Source organism: Mercurialis annua, linkage group LG6 (genome assembly GCF_937616625.2).
Source record: "Mercurialis annua linkage group LG6, ddMerAnnu1.2, whole genome shotgun sequence".
In the NCBI taxonomy this organism is placed as follows: Eukaryota; Viridiplantae; Streptophyta; class Magnoliopsida; order Malpighiales; family Euphorbiaceae; genus Mercurialis; species Mercurialis annua.
Genome location: NC_065575.1, coordinates 36,239,368 through 36,255,455, shown reverse-complemented (window position 1 = coordinate 36,255,455; position 16,088 = coordinate 36,239,368). Strand labels below are relative to the sequence as shown.

Here is a 16,088-nt window from a genome sequence, read left to right as displayed (position 1 = left end):
CAAAGTGGCTAAATTACCACTTTGGTCCCTATACCTTATTTTAGATTTTTTCTTAACATTGTTTCCTGAAACCGACCTACCTGAAATTTATATATCTTAATTTATCAAAATCTTTTCGATTTCGCCACTCTGCTAATCTAAACTGAACATGTGGCCCAATTAGATAATTATACATTTTGGGGTATTACAATTATAATTCTCGTTTTGAGAAAACGTTCAAACTTCTCTCTAAAAGTTATTTGAGTTATAGCAATACCTAAAGAAAACATTTATAATATAGACTTAATTGTTAAAACAATTTTTAGTCATATACTAAGTATTTAGCAAAACCGATTGCTAAATCTTTAAAACCGTTTAAACGTTGATTTTAACTCTTTTAAAGTTTGTTATAAACGTTGTACTTTACTTTTAAAACCTCGTTTTAAAATATCTAATTTTGATTTAAAAATATTTATTTAAAATGTTTTAGGTTCGGTCGGATAACACCTCATATTACTAGGCGAAAGCTTCTCGGAATCGCCCCCGGAAATTCCCCCAATAAAGCCCGAAGAAAACGACCCTCAACAACCTGTCGGGGTTGCTATTTTCCCGCACAGAAGAACTGTGCGACCGCACAGCTGCAGCTGTGTGGTCGCACAACATTTTCATGTTGTGCGCCCGTACACTGTGTTGTGCGTTCCCACAGCTCACTGTGCACGCGCACAGTGGGCTGTACTTCCGCACAGCCCCGAAAATAATTTTTCGGGACCTCCGTCCTGCTTGATTAGTCCGAAATCATTTATACACAATCCAAAATATGTTCGGTTGTTTAAAATGATTATTCGAATCGGTAACCGTTTATAAATGAGTTTAATCGAAATAAACGTTTAATACGGATAAAATACCTTGATTACTTGAATAATTGTTGAAGACACGAAGTTAGAATTAAAAAACAGACGATTCAGTTCGGAAACCCTAGCTTCGCCGTGTTTCAAAGGAAGCAGCTCTTTTTTTTTGAAGTTAGGCTTCATATTGCTAAGAATGAATCATATATATATATATAAATATTGATTAAAATGCAGTTTAGTATTAATTCAATCATGCACTTTAAACCAACTTTTAAACTAGTCGGCCGTAGTTCAAATGGAAACAACTTTCAAATATTGGGAAAATTTACCCACAAATCTAATAAAATATAAAACAAAGTAAAAATATAATTTTTATCCTCGTCCGACTTATATTTTATTCTTAATAAATTATTTTTGATTTATTAAGTCCGCATTAACTGCGCTTAAAATTTCTACTTCCAAATTTTATCAAATTTTCACAATAACCTTTTTAAAATATTTCGCGAATATTAGCACAAAAATAATCCATCGGGACTTATGAATTATTCTGCACCCAATTCATAAGTTCATATTGTCCCCATTAACTATATAGGTAATCAAATTTAAATTCTAAAAATTTAAATTTGCAATCCTATATCCATAATAAAAATTCAGGAAAACTTATAAATTAAATTTCTCTTTAAATTATCTATTCCTGTCTAATAAAATATTAGACACGTGGTTGTAGAACCGGCTCCCCCTAAAACCTGAATCTCCACTCCAAATTGCAAACACATCTTCATGGTCCTCATCTGATTCATCTTCAACAATATTGGCTTGAACATTAGCCTTTCGGTAGTTTTTGCCTTTTGCATTTTTCCAACAATCAATCTTTAGATGCCCCTTCTTCTTGCAATAATTATAAGTAGAGTGTTTGTGTTTCGGACACTTGTTATCATAATCTGTCTTCCAGCTAGTACTGATTGTAAAGACAGTATCAGACATCTGACTAGCATTCCCCATTAGCTCCTTATCCATTAACTCCCTCAAAAATAGGGCAGATTTAACTCCCTTAATAGAAAGCGTATGATGATTAAATATTAAATTTTCACGACATTGCTTATAATCAAAGGTAATGAACGAAGCAACACAAGAGATAGATCTTCTTCATCATATTTAATATCCAGACTCTCCAAATCCATTATAATGGAACTGAATTCCCTAAGGTGTGTTTTCAAAGACGTGCCTTCAGCCATATAGAACATATGTAGACGGTTTTTGACAATAAGTTTACTAGTGAGATTTTTCTTCAAGAACTGCGCTTCAAGTTTCTTCCACAAATCCAAAGCGGATGTTTCGCGTAGAACTTCACGCAAAATATCATCAGATAAACATAGTCGGATGGTAGATAGAGCTCTCTCATCCAAATTTTCAATCTCGTCTTCAGTCATCTTCTCTAACAGCTTCTCCTTCTCCAATAATGCTTTTCGTAATCCAGCTTGTGTCAAACAATCTCGCATCTTGATTTACCATAAGACAAAACTCTTGGTGCGATCAAACTTCTCAATTTCAAATTTTGTCATAGCCATATCAAAAAATTTCCCAAATAAATCCCAAATCAGAACTGTCACTCTGATACCACTTGTTGTGAGATTAGTCGCAGCGGAATAGCAGAAAATAAATTAGGAAATCAAGCTTATGACAAAATAAAGCATTAAACTAAAAACAAACACAGGATTTACGTGGTTCGTCAATGACAACTCCACGAATAAAGGAACGAGTTTTATTCACTAATAGATGAAGAATACAAAAGAACGGCAGATATTTTTCTAATGCCCAAACCCAATAATAAACCCAAATAATGTGTTGGACGTACTAATATGTCTCACACTTTTAAATTTTACAAGCCATGACTTGTCTATTTGTAGAGTTCTAAATATGTTAAAGGAATAAGAAGTTTAAATCCAAAAAGGATTTACACTTCCTTTTTCTACACAGACCAATAATAGGTATAATAAATATCCAACACATATTAGGATAAATTAAAGTGCTAAACTAATTAAAATTCTAAAAATAATCCTAACGGTATGTACATGAAAACTGGATTTTACTTTTTAATTGTTAACTTGACATTGCAGAATTGACCGAAAATCTTCCTGCTGAAATTGAAAAGTTATATATAAACGACGAGTTTTAAAAACAAACACAAGTAAAAGATGATTGTCACTAGTAAAATCCGGCTGCCATACATGTACGTTTTAAATGATTTTTTTTATTAAAATATAATTAAAATAGAATAATTAAAATAAAACGAATTAAAATTTACTCATTAAAATAAAATAAATTGATACCAGTTTGATTATTTTTGTGATAAATTACCCCTGACAAAACCAATAATTTGAACTAGAAAACTAGTACCCTATGTAGCACGGAAACGGAAACGATACGAAACGGACACGGGGAAACGAAATTTTTTCAAAAATAAAGGACACGAAACGTGGGGGAAACGTGCAAATAATAAAAATATAGGGATATATATAGAAAAATATTATCTAAATATTTATGATAATTAATAAAATAATTCATTTTAATATACTAAATATTAAAATTTTATAAATATATAAAAAAATATAATATAATTCAACACAAATAAGTATATTTGATGTATTGTGGGCAATGCGAATGTAAAATTTATGGGTAATTAGTTAGATTTTTTTATTTGTGGGTAATAATTTTAATTTTTTTACAAATTTTTAATTTTTATTATTTACGGAAACGGCCCGAAACGTTTCGTACGGGTGTCCAAGAGTTTTCGGTTTCCGAAACGTTTTCGAAACGGGAAACACAACTTTGTCGAAGTTTTCGTGCTTCTTAGCTAGTACCTCTGAAATTAAAATCAAACTGAAAATTCTTTGTCGTTTCTTACAACACCTTAATTCCGTAACCATCAGTGAGTTTGTTATATTTATCTGTTTCCATTAATTAATACTGTCGAAGTAACGCAAGGCTACCAACAATATCAAACTGGCTGAGCTGCAACAATCCTAACCAAATTTATTCATTTTGAATTAAAAATTGAAGTATTTGTACAAAACGACAACAATCTTTCACAGCATCCATTTGTTCCCCTAGGCAATAACTGCTTCATTATGCGTTTACTAAATGTTTGATTTAAGTTATCACGTCATAAAAATTAATAAACTAAACATGGAGGCAATTTAACTTGTTAATTTGATCTAAAACTGAACCTTTTTAATTAGTAATATACCGAATTAATTTAGCTTCGATAAAAACTATGCTTACACAGTTACACCTATGTTCATACAACTGCATTAGTTTTATTCATTTTAAAATCACTAAATTATTATATATATAACATTGCACACACCTTGAAAATTGTAGGTGTTTAAATAGTTTATATTATTTTATTGGTAAACTGAGTTTTATATCTATTATGAAATTAACAAATATGCAAAAATGATTATTTGATTCATATATCATGTTTGGAGACTGGAGTCACTTATATACAAAAAGCAAATAAAAATAAAAAGCCTAATAAAAATAAAGTACAATCAAATATCTTAAATAATTTTATGATAAGTTAATATATATTTAGAGAAAAATAAATTATGAAATAATATAAATTTCAAATGTTAGATAGATATTTAAAAAAATATTCTTAGTTTAATCAAAAAAAATTATTCTTTTAATTATAGACAAATTTATCATATTAATTAAGTTACGCAATATTAGAACATATTTTATTTGTATTAATCAAATCATTCCTCCTTTTTATTTGTTGCTTATATATAATTGACACAATTTATAAATTGTTGAAATGTTAATTTTTTTAATTCATAATAAATCTAACAATCCGCTATAACTTTAGGTATATAAATTTATTTTCCCTCTTTATATATGTAACTAATGGAAAAATATGGATCAATAATTTAGGTATGAACGTTCATAAATTTAAATCGATTCTGGAGTTAGATGTTTTAGAATAGAGAAGAAACACATTAAAATAGTTGAAATAAAATAGAAAGCTAGCTGAAAAAGACTTAAGAAGAGTGATGATGGGATCATTTTGATCCAAATGGCTAAATTTGATCATATTCTTGCAATCTTATCCTACCTACCTCATGTAAACACTAAACTGCTGCTTTCTTTTTTTTGCTTTCTTAATAAGAAATTCTCAAAACCCAGAAACTAACCATTTCCTGCAAAAAAACAATTTATTAGTCAACAATTAAGTAAAACAAAATAATCCATATGGACCATAACTATAATAACATTAATAAAAATATTTAAAAAAAATAATCTTAACTGTGTAGTTCATTAATTCTATAAGTTATTCATTGTATCTGAAAGACAATTAAATAGAAATGATGAGTCTAATTCATAAAAATAAGATATAATTCAGCCTCTTATATTATTTTTACGATAAATTCATCTATATTAAAAGAGTTTTTTTATTAAAAAAATCGATATATAAAATATAACTTTTATAAAATAGTACAGATATTATTTTTAAATATTATAAATTTTTCTTTACTAATTAACCAAATTATCATAAAAATAAATTAAGGACTAAAACTATTCTATTTTTATCAATTTATTTTTTCATAATTTATTGTTTGATTATATTAGCCAGGGTTTATAAAATAAACGTATCAAGCTGTCAAAATTATTTTTTAAATGCAATCTCTCAATATAATCATAGTTAAAAACATATAAAATTATTTATATCCACGTCGATCAATTCAGCAATGTGAAAACCCTGGATGCAATATAATTCTTTATATAATGAGTTTCATTTAAAAAGAGCAGCTTTGATAAAAAGGCACGTTTGCTGCTTAGCTCAATTTGGATTAATTAGTAGCTCATTTCATGGAGCTACCATTTTTCTCTTCTCCCCCATAATTTCTCATCATCTCTCCATCTTCACCTATATATAATCCCACTAAATTTTACATAAAACTCCATTAAAACCCTATATTTTCTTGAAATTCTCACAGGATTCGATTCGGTTCGGTTATTTTGATGGGAGCTCATGATCAAGAACAAGAACAGCCCAAGAACAAGAAGATTTTGAAGGCGTTTGTAGCTTGTTTATGGTCGTCAATGGTGAGCATGGCGGGCGGGTTGCTGCTTGGTTACTGGGAATATAAGTACCATGTTACGAGCAGTCAGCTATGGATGGTACCTGTAGGTTTAATTCTGCTAATTACTCCTTTGATTGCTTGGTTTGCCCTAATTGTATCAGAAATATTCTGTAATTCTTCCAAGGAAGACGATGACGATGATGATAACAGAACGAGTCAACCCTTTTCTAAATCGGTGTATGGATCAGTTGACTCAGTTGCAGTGTAATTAAATTGAGTTGGTGAGCGTTTGTTGTTTGTTTAGGTGTTACTATGTCGCATCACTCTCTCTCTTATTTTAGGGTTTGCTTGTGATGATTAGATTTTGCTTTTTTTATCTATCAAAAAATGACATAAAATTTTATGATCGAAATGGAATTGGTTTTATTGCAAATGTAGTTGTCAGTTAACATTTACTGAAAGATGTTTGTATTAGTTGGTAGGCCACCGAGTTTTTGTTTAGTTTAGTAGGTTCTAAAATAATTATAAACGTTGACCAGCATTCTGCCAATGTCGTGAATTCTATTCCATCACAAGTACTATTTCCTCTTTTCGATTATTAGAAAAAACTAAATAATCGAATTTCGATAACACTAAATCCTGTACAAATGACAAGAACACCTTAGGATTTTAAAAAATTATATAATTCGGTCGGCTCGTTTATTTAAAATTTCAAACTGAAACAGAATTAAGTCATAGTTGAACGAAATTACCAAAAATATAACTAAACTTGAATTTTTAAATTGACTGGGTCGATTAATTTGATTATGCCAAATATATTGCATACTCCTATATATTAAAATTCTTTGTAGGCGTGATTGAAGTCTTAAAATACTATAAGAAAAGACAATGAACTTAGCATCAGTTCAAATAAACAGCCAAGTTAGGATTTAATTTAAATTCAAATCAAAATCAAAAGGTGACGTGTAAATTAATGCATGTTTAATAATAGGTTCTGACTTGTGTAGTTTTAAATGGTGAAAATTGGAACTGAATATATATGTGATAGAACAAAAAAAAAGTAAATGGAGCCTTCCCTAGATTGTATTTTGGCTTAATTACTTAAAAATCACTCACCTTAAATTTTTTTTTCGTTTATATCCTGACTTAGGAAAAGATTCATTTATACCCTGATGTATGTATTTATGTTTCACCTCTACCCGAGACACTAAATTAACCTCTTTTCATTAAGAAAAAGGTTTAAAATAGTTCTTCATTTTTAACCTAAGCTAATTAGAATTTAATTAGAAATGAATTTTTCTCTAAATGAAGGACTATTTTAAACTTTTTTTTAAATGAAAAGAGGTTAATTTAGTGCCTCGGGTAGAGATGAAATATAAACACATACGTCAGGGTATAGATGAATTTTTTTCTAGGTCAGGATATAAATAAAAAAAAAGTTCAACGTGGATGGTTTTTAAGTAATTAAGCCTTATATTTTCTTAGGTTATACAGTTCATAGTTTCTCCTAGTGGTGTACAAGATGCTTCTTACCTAGCGTTTATACATACACCATCCATTTAATAATTGATATAAATAAGAATTCAATATAAATTATATTTCAAATTTTACTATTGAATGTTATCATTCAAGAACAGAGAAAACTTAAACTGTTGACTCGTAATTATCGATCTAATTGGCATTATTGAAATATTTAGCCAACGTCAACCCAATTCTAACCCAACCACCAAACAGATAATCCAATTTTCCTTTATTGTTCTATCAGGGCAGCTCAAACACTCCATTCAACCGATTGTCCCGTTTTAAAAACATTTCGGACACTTAACGTTTCGGACAATTACCGTTTCAAGAACAAAACTTTTTTTTATATACACAGGAAATCTGAAACTAACATCATTTCGCTGTGAGTTTCCCAGTGTCCGTGCTACTTAGTGTCCTATTGTTAATTAGCCAGCTATTTAATAGCACTTAACAAGTGTGGTTTAAAAACATGGATTATCGTTATCAAATGACATCCTTGTACATGCTTTGTGAGTTACGCATCGTACAGTTGGCAAAAACATATACTAAATTCATCCAATAATACAACAGCTACTGATCTATAAATTTTATTTATAAAAAACTTCTTTCAATTTCATCCAAAATTAACAAAGTCCAGTGACTAGACACAACTCTGACCGAGTTTAGCTTTTTCGCAAACTGTCCTATAAATAAATCATAGCTACGACATAAATTTTACATCAAGGCACAACATTAAACATATATGTAAATTTTGCAATGTCACATCACCGGTTAACCAGTCAATTACAGTTGGATAATACATTTTTTTTTTTGTGAACAATCGCAAGCTTAACTATTTTGCTCCTGTAATGAATACTACTGACTTTGCATCAAATGTAAAAGAAACGTTCTACCTCCAGAATTTCAAACATTTTCTTTGAGTCGATACTTCGGAAAATGTACATATCCAGCAGATGAGCAAGCCTATGGCGAAAGAATATGTTAACAGAGCGTAATTAGAAATTTTGACAGCTTAAATGAAAAAGTTTTCTGCACTCACTCATTCAAGCCGCAACATCAGAGTGTGTAGGAAAATCTAGGCCATTAAGTGAAGGTATCTTGTCTAAATCGTCCTTGGAGAACAATGGAAATAACCACAATGCCTTATTTGTGCCAAATACCTTCAACAAAAATATAAATGGCGTAAATTATACGTTAGAACACCAAGTGCATGGAAGGAGAAGGCATTATTCAATTTCTACCGGCTGCAGTAAAAGGCACTATAAATTCCCTGAATCCTATCAAAAGATGGCATAAACCTAATTCTATGTTTCCATCTCCAGTGCTTATTTTCAAAAACAAAAAAACAAAAAACCTCGAGTTAATTCAATCATAGATAAATAACTCGCAGCTATGACCAAGTAAATCACTATAAAATTACAGTATTTATAGCATACTGTCCAATTAAAGACAAATGAGAATCTGACATTAGATATTAAATAAAATAAAGATAGCATTTCAAGCAGGTGTCACCTGTTCGAAATTACTCTTCCTCCCCATGTCATACTTCCATCTGACTGCTCTTTTCTTCTCATAAACCTGAAAAGATGTATTTGCAAGGTTATACGTAGCAGTCACTTTCACGAAATACTATACCTTAATTTTATAGGGACACAAGGAGTAAGAAGCAACTAGAATTTTCTTTCCTTTTACCTCTACAGATGTGGTGTTGGTTGATAGAAGAGATGCATGCATAACTATGAAACAGAGCAGGCTGAGAGCAAAGGCTAAATTAAGAACTGCATCAAGGTACACAATCTGTAAGAAACAAGACAAAAATGAGATTACATAACTACGATATGTAAATGAGAGCAATTAGTCAGGGGGAGATATTTTACCAAATGCCAAGAAAATTACTGCAAGCCGGCTAGGGGAAGTTGAATGATCCTTGGCTTCATTAAAAAACTTGATAAAACTAGGCAGTAGTACTAGAGTATCCAACATCATCTCCAGAAATGTATAGAGCTTGAAGAAGAGAAGCCAAACCAAAAACGATCACTTAAGGTCGGGGAAAAATGAGCAAGAAGAAACAGACAAGTGCCAACACTACCCCACACTAAAACAAAAACAATCCAAGATCTCTACATTTAAGAAATATAGGTGCTTAAGAGAAGAACACTTTCAAATTTCAGCCAATTCAAGATTTCTTAGTCGCATCAAAATTGCACATTGTTTTTCGACTTCATCGATAAAACTTTCAAAGGATCCAGGTGCAAATTCGACTTCACAGCCATCGGATCAAATTACTACTAGAGCACTAAGAGTACTATATTCCAGGGACCATCACTGCTTTGCTTACTGAATTTAGAGGGCAGAGGAATGGAAATGAAATGTTACCCAATTCTTGTGTATGGTTAGGCTAAAATTACCTTTGAATGGAAACAATATTGCATTACATCTTCGATGGAAATCAAACATTAATTTTCTATTTTCTTAAGAAATATGATTCTCACTCCCATGGGAATCAAGTTAAATCATACACGGTAACACTTGTAAACATTAACATGTTACATATACAGCAATAAAACTAAATACTATGACATTTTTGTATAAATTTATTAAAAATATACTTCAATAACTTGAAATCTATGACGGTTCTGATTCGAACTCCAATTAACTGGCCAAACAAAACTAAAAGATGAAAAAAAAAAGGCTTAAGATCATTACCAAAAAAAGAAGAAAAAACTTGTAATTCCAAGCGCCGACACAATTCACCACCCAAACACAATGATGATCCATCTTAAGAACACATCTTTGGCCTAAAAAAACAAATAAATCAAATGACATTCCGTAAAAACCTAGAATTGAAACAAAATATTATAAGAGCATCAATAAGAATTAGGCTTACAAACAGAGCAATGATGGCAACGCGGAGGCTTCCCATTCTGACAGTGATTACAATACCGCGGCGTTCCAGGGCCTCCAGAACCCGACTCGCTACTACTAGTTCCCGCCTCCATCGTCAATTGCCTCCAATTATCCGGTACCGAACCCGGGTCTTTAAACACTACTCTAAAATAACTCCACAGTAACATTACAAGCTGCAATTAAAATTTCAACTATTCAATCACCAAACAAATAAATTTAAGACAAAACCCTAATAACTCTCATAAAAACTTTTTATCACCAGAATATGAAATACAATGAGTATAAAGAAGGCTGAAGCGGAATGGGCACCGCCGTCAAGTAACTTGGGGCCCCAGGTGACAATGACGACGGCGTAGTAAGAAACGGCGACGATTCCGGCGACGAGAAAGATCATTAAGTAGCCGAGGACTTTGAGGCCGGAGCATAATTTGAAAATGTTGATTTCCATTTTTGAGAGAGAACGGCGACGTATTGTGATGTTTGGGATTATTGGGAGCGGTCTGCTTCTTGTTCGTGGTGGGAACAGGCGTTTCCAGATGTCGGGAGCCAGATTTTGTAGATTACGAGGTTATTGGTTCTGATTTTTGATTGCATTAAGGTTTTGATTTGATGTCTGAGATTTTGAATCCGAAATGGAACTGATCAGACTTTAGTGAACTGTATCTTACTTCAATCGACGTCGTTTGAATGAATCGAAAAGGCACGAGAGTGAACGACATGTCGTCTGACCTTAATAGCGCTATTTTTGTCGCGTTATAGTTACTTTTGCCGCAACAAATCCTTTGGTTGCTGTTAATGTTGTCGCCAAATAGAAATTTCTCTATACTGGCCCCTACCCATAAATATCATCCAGTTTTCTATTTTTGTTTTGCCGGAAAGATGAAATCTTCATTGAAAAATCGACTATTACAGTCTCGTATCTAGCCACACCATTTGTATTAGGGGATTGTTACAAAACAACGGATCTCTAAGGGCTTTCTTGGTTATATCATGAGCCATCCAATTACAATGTCTATAAATAAATTTAAAGCGATTAAAATTAGATTGCTCGCAGAGAGCTTTACAGTTGATCATAATCACTTCACAGTCGCTTCCTACAATGCCTTTCCCGGACATGAAATCAATAATGGATTTAGCATCTCCTTCGAAAATAAGATTCTGAATCCGGAGTCTTCTAGCGAGCAAAATCGCTTCTCTTAACGCCAACGCTTCAATCAATGCCGGAGAGGACACATTATCAAAACTTTTTTACAGAAGAGTGAATTGGTCTGCCCTCATGGTCTCGGGCAACACATGCACCCACTCCCATTTTGTCATCCTTGCGATAAGCACCATCAAAGTTAATTTTGATCTCACTAACCGGAGGAGACCATGTTGCATAATTTGCTGCTGCCTGAGTATCTAAACTTGGTGCGCTGGCAGAGTGGCGCCTAGGAATGAGCCTGGAAAATTCTTCTTTGAAACGAGTAGCCATTTACAAGACCTCTATAGGATTGTTATTTAAGTCCGAAAAGACCAAAGCATTTCGTGCTTTCCAAATAGCCCAGAACAGAATAATCGTTTTACCTGGAACCTCATTCTTCTTGCAAACATTTGTAAGTAAACTTGAAAGCAATGTTTTGAAAACCGGACCGGACCGGCCGGTCGGACCGGGTTAACCGGGAACCGGCTCTGTGTCCGGTCCGGATTCTTGTTAAAATCGGATAGTTTAAAAACCGGTCAAAACCGGTTAAAAACCGGATTTAACCGGAAAAACCGGGTTTAGCATAAAAACCGGCCAAATCCGGTTTTTTAAAAATTGGTCAAAAGGCACTCTTTTTTGATAGAAAAAGTATTTGGTGGTCCCTACCATGTGTCTTTGTTTTTCTCTCTCCCATGTGTTTTTGTTTTTCTCTCTCCCATGTGTCTTTTATTCTTTTTTTTTTTTAAACAGAGATAGATTAATTTAAACTAACTACATCTACGACATTACAAATATATACAAATTATACGCCATTCACGCCATCCACGCCGTGTTACGTTGAATACATCGCTTTACGGAACTCGCCATTGTGGCGGGACGATGTCGCATCCGTCGCTTCTAACGCTTGTAGCCTTCTCCATAAATCTTCAATAATCTTCATCTTCTTTGTCCACAAGGGGATTCGAACCCACGCCCCTTGAGACTTGATGCCTCACTCTTAACCAACTGAGCTAGAGATCATTGGCCATGTGTCTTTTATTCTCTCTCATATAAATTTTTACACACATTAATTATTCTTACACATACTAATTCTCTCTCATATGACATTTTAATTTTTATGAATAAATATTTTTACTCAAAAAATATAACTACACTCTTTCTAATACTATTATATATTCTTAAATATTAATTATTTATAATTATATTTTACAAAAAATAAATTATAATTTTTTTGTAAATATATTATCATATTTTTTATTTATAAAATGTTATATCATATTTATAAGTTAATAATTATTAAATTAAAAAAAATAATATATTTATTTCTTTCATATAAAATAATTCTTGTATATATTCTTGAATATTATTATTTATAAATTATAATTATATTTTTTATTATTTCTTTCTCATAAAATATGATTATTCTATGTACGCTATGTTTATCAATTATAATTGTATTTCACACGTTTAGTAATTAATTCTATTTAAATATTCCTCATATTTTTATTTATAGACTTTAATTTTATTTAAATATTTTATCATATTTTTTATTTATAAACTTTAATTGTATAATTTTAATTTAATAATAATTATTATTAAAATAAAAAATTATTTTTTTCATTTAGAGAAATTATTCTATATATTCATAAAAATTTATCATTTATAATTATATTTTATGTAAAAAAATTTAATAGATAATTTAATTTAAATATTATATCATGTTTTTTTATTTATAATACATGTATTTTCAATTTAAATAATTTATATTTATTATAATTCAAAAATTCGGTTGAACCGGTTGAACCGTGAACCCCCGATGAAGCCGGTTCGATTTCCGGTCCGGTTTTAAAAACATTACTTGGAAGCGAACACCAAAAAAGCAGGATGGAGCTTTTGTTTACCTCGGCAGTCCACTCTCTAAGCTCAGACCCCATCCACACTGCTTCAGCAAATGGGCAGGTGAAGAAAAGATGTTCAAGAGACTCAACATGATTATATCTGGGGCAGACGAAGATTCAAATTTTTATTGCAAGCCAGACCGTTACGTAAACATCGCCAAAAGAAACATTTAATATTAGGCAGAAGACTGAGTTTCCACAAGGAAAGCCAATGGGTCGCGATCTGGTACCGTCACTTTTTTATATTTTTTCCCATTTAATTAAAAAAAATCGTATGGACGTCCTCGGGAGACATCTCGCATGATGTGAAACGTCCTCGGATGTCTATTGAATGCTTGTACAAATATATTTATATATATATATATATAGTAGTCTTATACCGTACATTTATACGAAAATATGATACATTTCTATTATATTTCTATTTTAAAAAAAATTATACAAATTAAATGTAGTTAAAATAAACTTTTATCAAAATTCGTAAAATGTTTTAAACGTTTGGATTAGTTTCGTAACTTTTTAAATGTTTGGCTTAAAGCTAAAAAGGTGAAACATTTGGAAGTAAATTAAATTTTAGACTTAAAACGGGTCAAATGCTATGTAAAATTTATTTTAATTTAAATAAATATCAGAGAACAAAATTATTTATAATTAATTATTATATCCAGTATATTTAATAAAAATATAATTTGTAAATAAAATAAAATGAATATATTTTTTAAATTATTTGATTGTTGTTTTTTCATAAACTGAACTTTTATAAATTAAATGTGAAGTAGTAGCAATATGAAGATGAATTAATCCTTATCAATAACGAGTGAGTCATTCAAATAATTAATGGTGATATATTAAACTGTCATATTTGGGGATGTAAACGAACTGAGTCGAGCCCGGGCTATCCAAGCTCAATCTCGAGCTAACGGGCTCAATTTATCAAGCTCGAGCTCAATTCGAACCCGAGCTACTCGAGCTCGACTCGAATAAGCTCGAGTCTAATGAAAAAATCCATTAAACCTCGAAATAATATGTTTTTTGATAAGCTAGATTTTAATTTCTCAAAAACATTGGAACCATTTCAAATATAAACATTAATACTTAAGTATCCAATTCACTTTTGAAATTGTACATCTAAAGTGATAATTCTAACAACTATCAAATGACTATGCATAAGATATCAAATTTCATACTGTTTCTACTCATACAATCATTAAATGCCATGCAAAAAGCACAATTCTTAGTAGGTAAAATTTTCAAAAAAGTTTAACATAAAGATAGTGATAAGCTAAGTCTAAAATAATAGTAGTTTACATATAACTAATAATCAGAAACACTATAACAACTAACAATTTCAAAACTTGAAATTTCAAAATATGTTGATGATAATTTCAAAGGGCCTCTTCTCTTTCGGTAAAAAAAATCAAATAAAAGAAGTATGAATTACTATAGAATAAATAAATTTACAATAATAAACATGTGAGTTGTGAGTAACAAAAATTAACACAATATTTAATAAAATTATCTTATTCTTCTTATTTACATTATGAAGATTACGAACTCAATCTTCTCCATAAATTAAATCTTGAACCGTATCAGGTGATAATGAAGCACGATATGAATTAATTACCCTTCAATCGGCACTAAAAGTAGCTTCTAAAGCGACAGTAGTAATGAGAATGGCAAACACATCATGATTCATATTAGATAATATACAATGCTTCAAATTATTCACCCTTCACCACTCTATGGCATCGAACTTAGTGGAATCTCTGTTACAAATATAGACCCCTTTTTTCAAATCCAAATCAAATTTTTGTGGTTTAACAGTTTCAATTGTTTTCACAAATTTTGAAAATTTAGACCAACCTGAAGCCTTCATTTTGTCGTTGCTAATACCACTCAATAATAATGTCTCGTCATATTACTCACTATTACTAGAATGGTACTCAAGTGTATATTCACCATATATTTCATACAAGGCTTTTTTGAGCATTCAGTATGTAAAATAAAGCTAATTCAGTAGGGTACCATTTTAGGAAAAGTAAAGTCAATTACTCTTATTTTACACCTTGGATCCAAAATAGCACCAATTTTCATCTATAAATTGCATCTCTTCAATATTTATCAAGCTTTTTTTTTATTTTATCAACCATATTAAAAAGAAACTCATCTTTATCAATGATATCTTCATAATTTCGATCTAACAAAACTTTAATTCAATAAATTTCATTAAGAAATAAATTTGTAGTTGGATACTCACTTCTAGAGATGATACTTGTGGATGAATTGAACCTCCAAAATCTTGCATATTTTCTCAACTTTCTCCCTATCTTCATTGCTTGAACAACGATTATAGATTGTATCACGATCCTTTAATCCCGAAAAGACCTCCTTGAACTTGAGTGCACATGATAGCATTTCATAAGTAGAATTCCATCTTGTCTTATAGTGGATCACAAGCTTTCTATAAGATAAATAAATTTATTGCAGAATCTCTATAAACATAATCACCCTTGACTCTGAACTATTTAGGAAATTTACATTATCATGAATATCTTGAGTGACATGTGATATTTGAGAAATATCAACTTGAACCATTTGGTTCAAAATATGTGTGCAACACTGAACATGAAATAATTTCCACCACAAAGTAACTTCTTAATTCTTGAAA

The 16,088-nt window shown here is 30.9% G+C and overlaps 2 protein-coding genes across 2 annotated transcripts; both read right to left on the bottom strand.

The window, feature by feature from the left end:
• Positions 1–8,144: 8,144 nt before the first annotated feature.
• On the bottom strand, positions 8,145–10,999 carry LOC126685770 (probable protein S-acyltransferase 12). The gene is made up of 8 exons (XM_050379724.2): positions 10,599–10,999; positions 10,320–10,512; positions 10,139–10,230; positions 9,310–9,436; positions 9,125–9,210; positions 8,945–9,010; positions 8,472–8,592; positions 8,145–8,395 (listed from the first exon to the last, which is right to left on the bottom strand). The coding sequence occupies exons 1-7, from the start codon at positions 10,785–10,787 to the stop codon at positions 8,476–8,478; spliced, it is 870 nt and encodes a 289-aa protein (XP_050235681.1). The 5' UTR covers positions 10,788–10,999; the 3' UTR covers positions 8,145–8,395; positions 8,472–8,475.
• A 246-nt stretch (positions 11,000–11,245) lies between these two features.
• Positions 11,246–11,813, bottom strand: LOC126687809 (uncharacterized). Its single transcript, XM_050382364.1, has 2 exons — positions 11,639–11,813; positions 11,246–11,547 (listed from the first exon to the last, which is right to left on the bottom strand). Exons 1-2 carry the CDS (start codon positions 11,811–11,813, stop codon positions 11,246–11,248), a joined length of 477 nt encoding a protein of 158 aa, XP_050238321.1.
• Between the last annotated feature and the right edge of the window lie 4,275 nt (positions 11,814–16,088).

What these genes read in the sequence shown, in the direction of transcription:
- LOC126685770 (XM_050379724.2), bottom strand. Translation starts at nt 10,787, where the DNA reads ATGGAAATCAACATTTTCAAATTATGCTCCGGCCTCAAAGTCCTCGGC. An exon ending in AGTAATTTTCTTGGCATTTG is followed by an intron (nt 9,211 to 9,309) that starts GTAAAATATCTC and finishes ACCTTGATGCAG; the next exon opens with TTCTTAATTTAGCCTTTGCT. An exon ending in CCAACACCACATCTGTAGAG is followed by an intron (nt 9,011 to 9,124) that starts GTAAAAGGAAAG and finishes ACATCTTTTCAG; the next exon opens with GTTTATGAGAAGAAAAGAGC.
- LOC126687809 (XM_050382364.1), bottom strand. Translation starts at nt 11,813, where the DNA reads ATGGCTACTCGTTTCAAAGAAGAATTTTCCAGGCTCATTCCTAGGCGC. An exon ending in GGATGACAAAATGGGAGTGG is followed by an intron (nt 11,548 to 11,638) that starts GTGCATGTGTTG and finishes CATTGATTGAAG; the next exon opens with CGTTGGCGTTAAGAGAAGCG.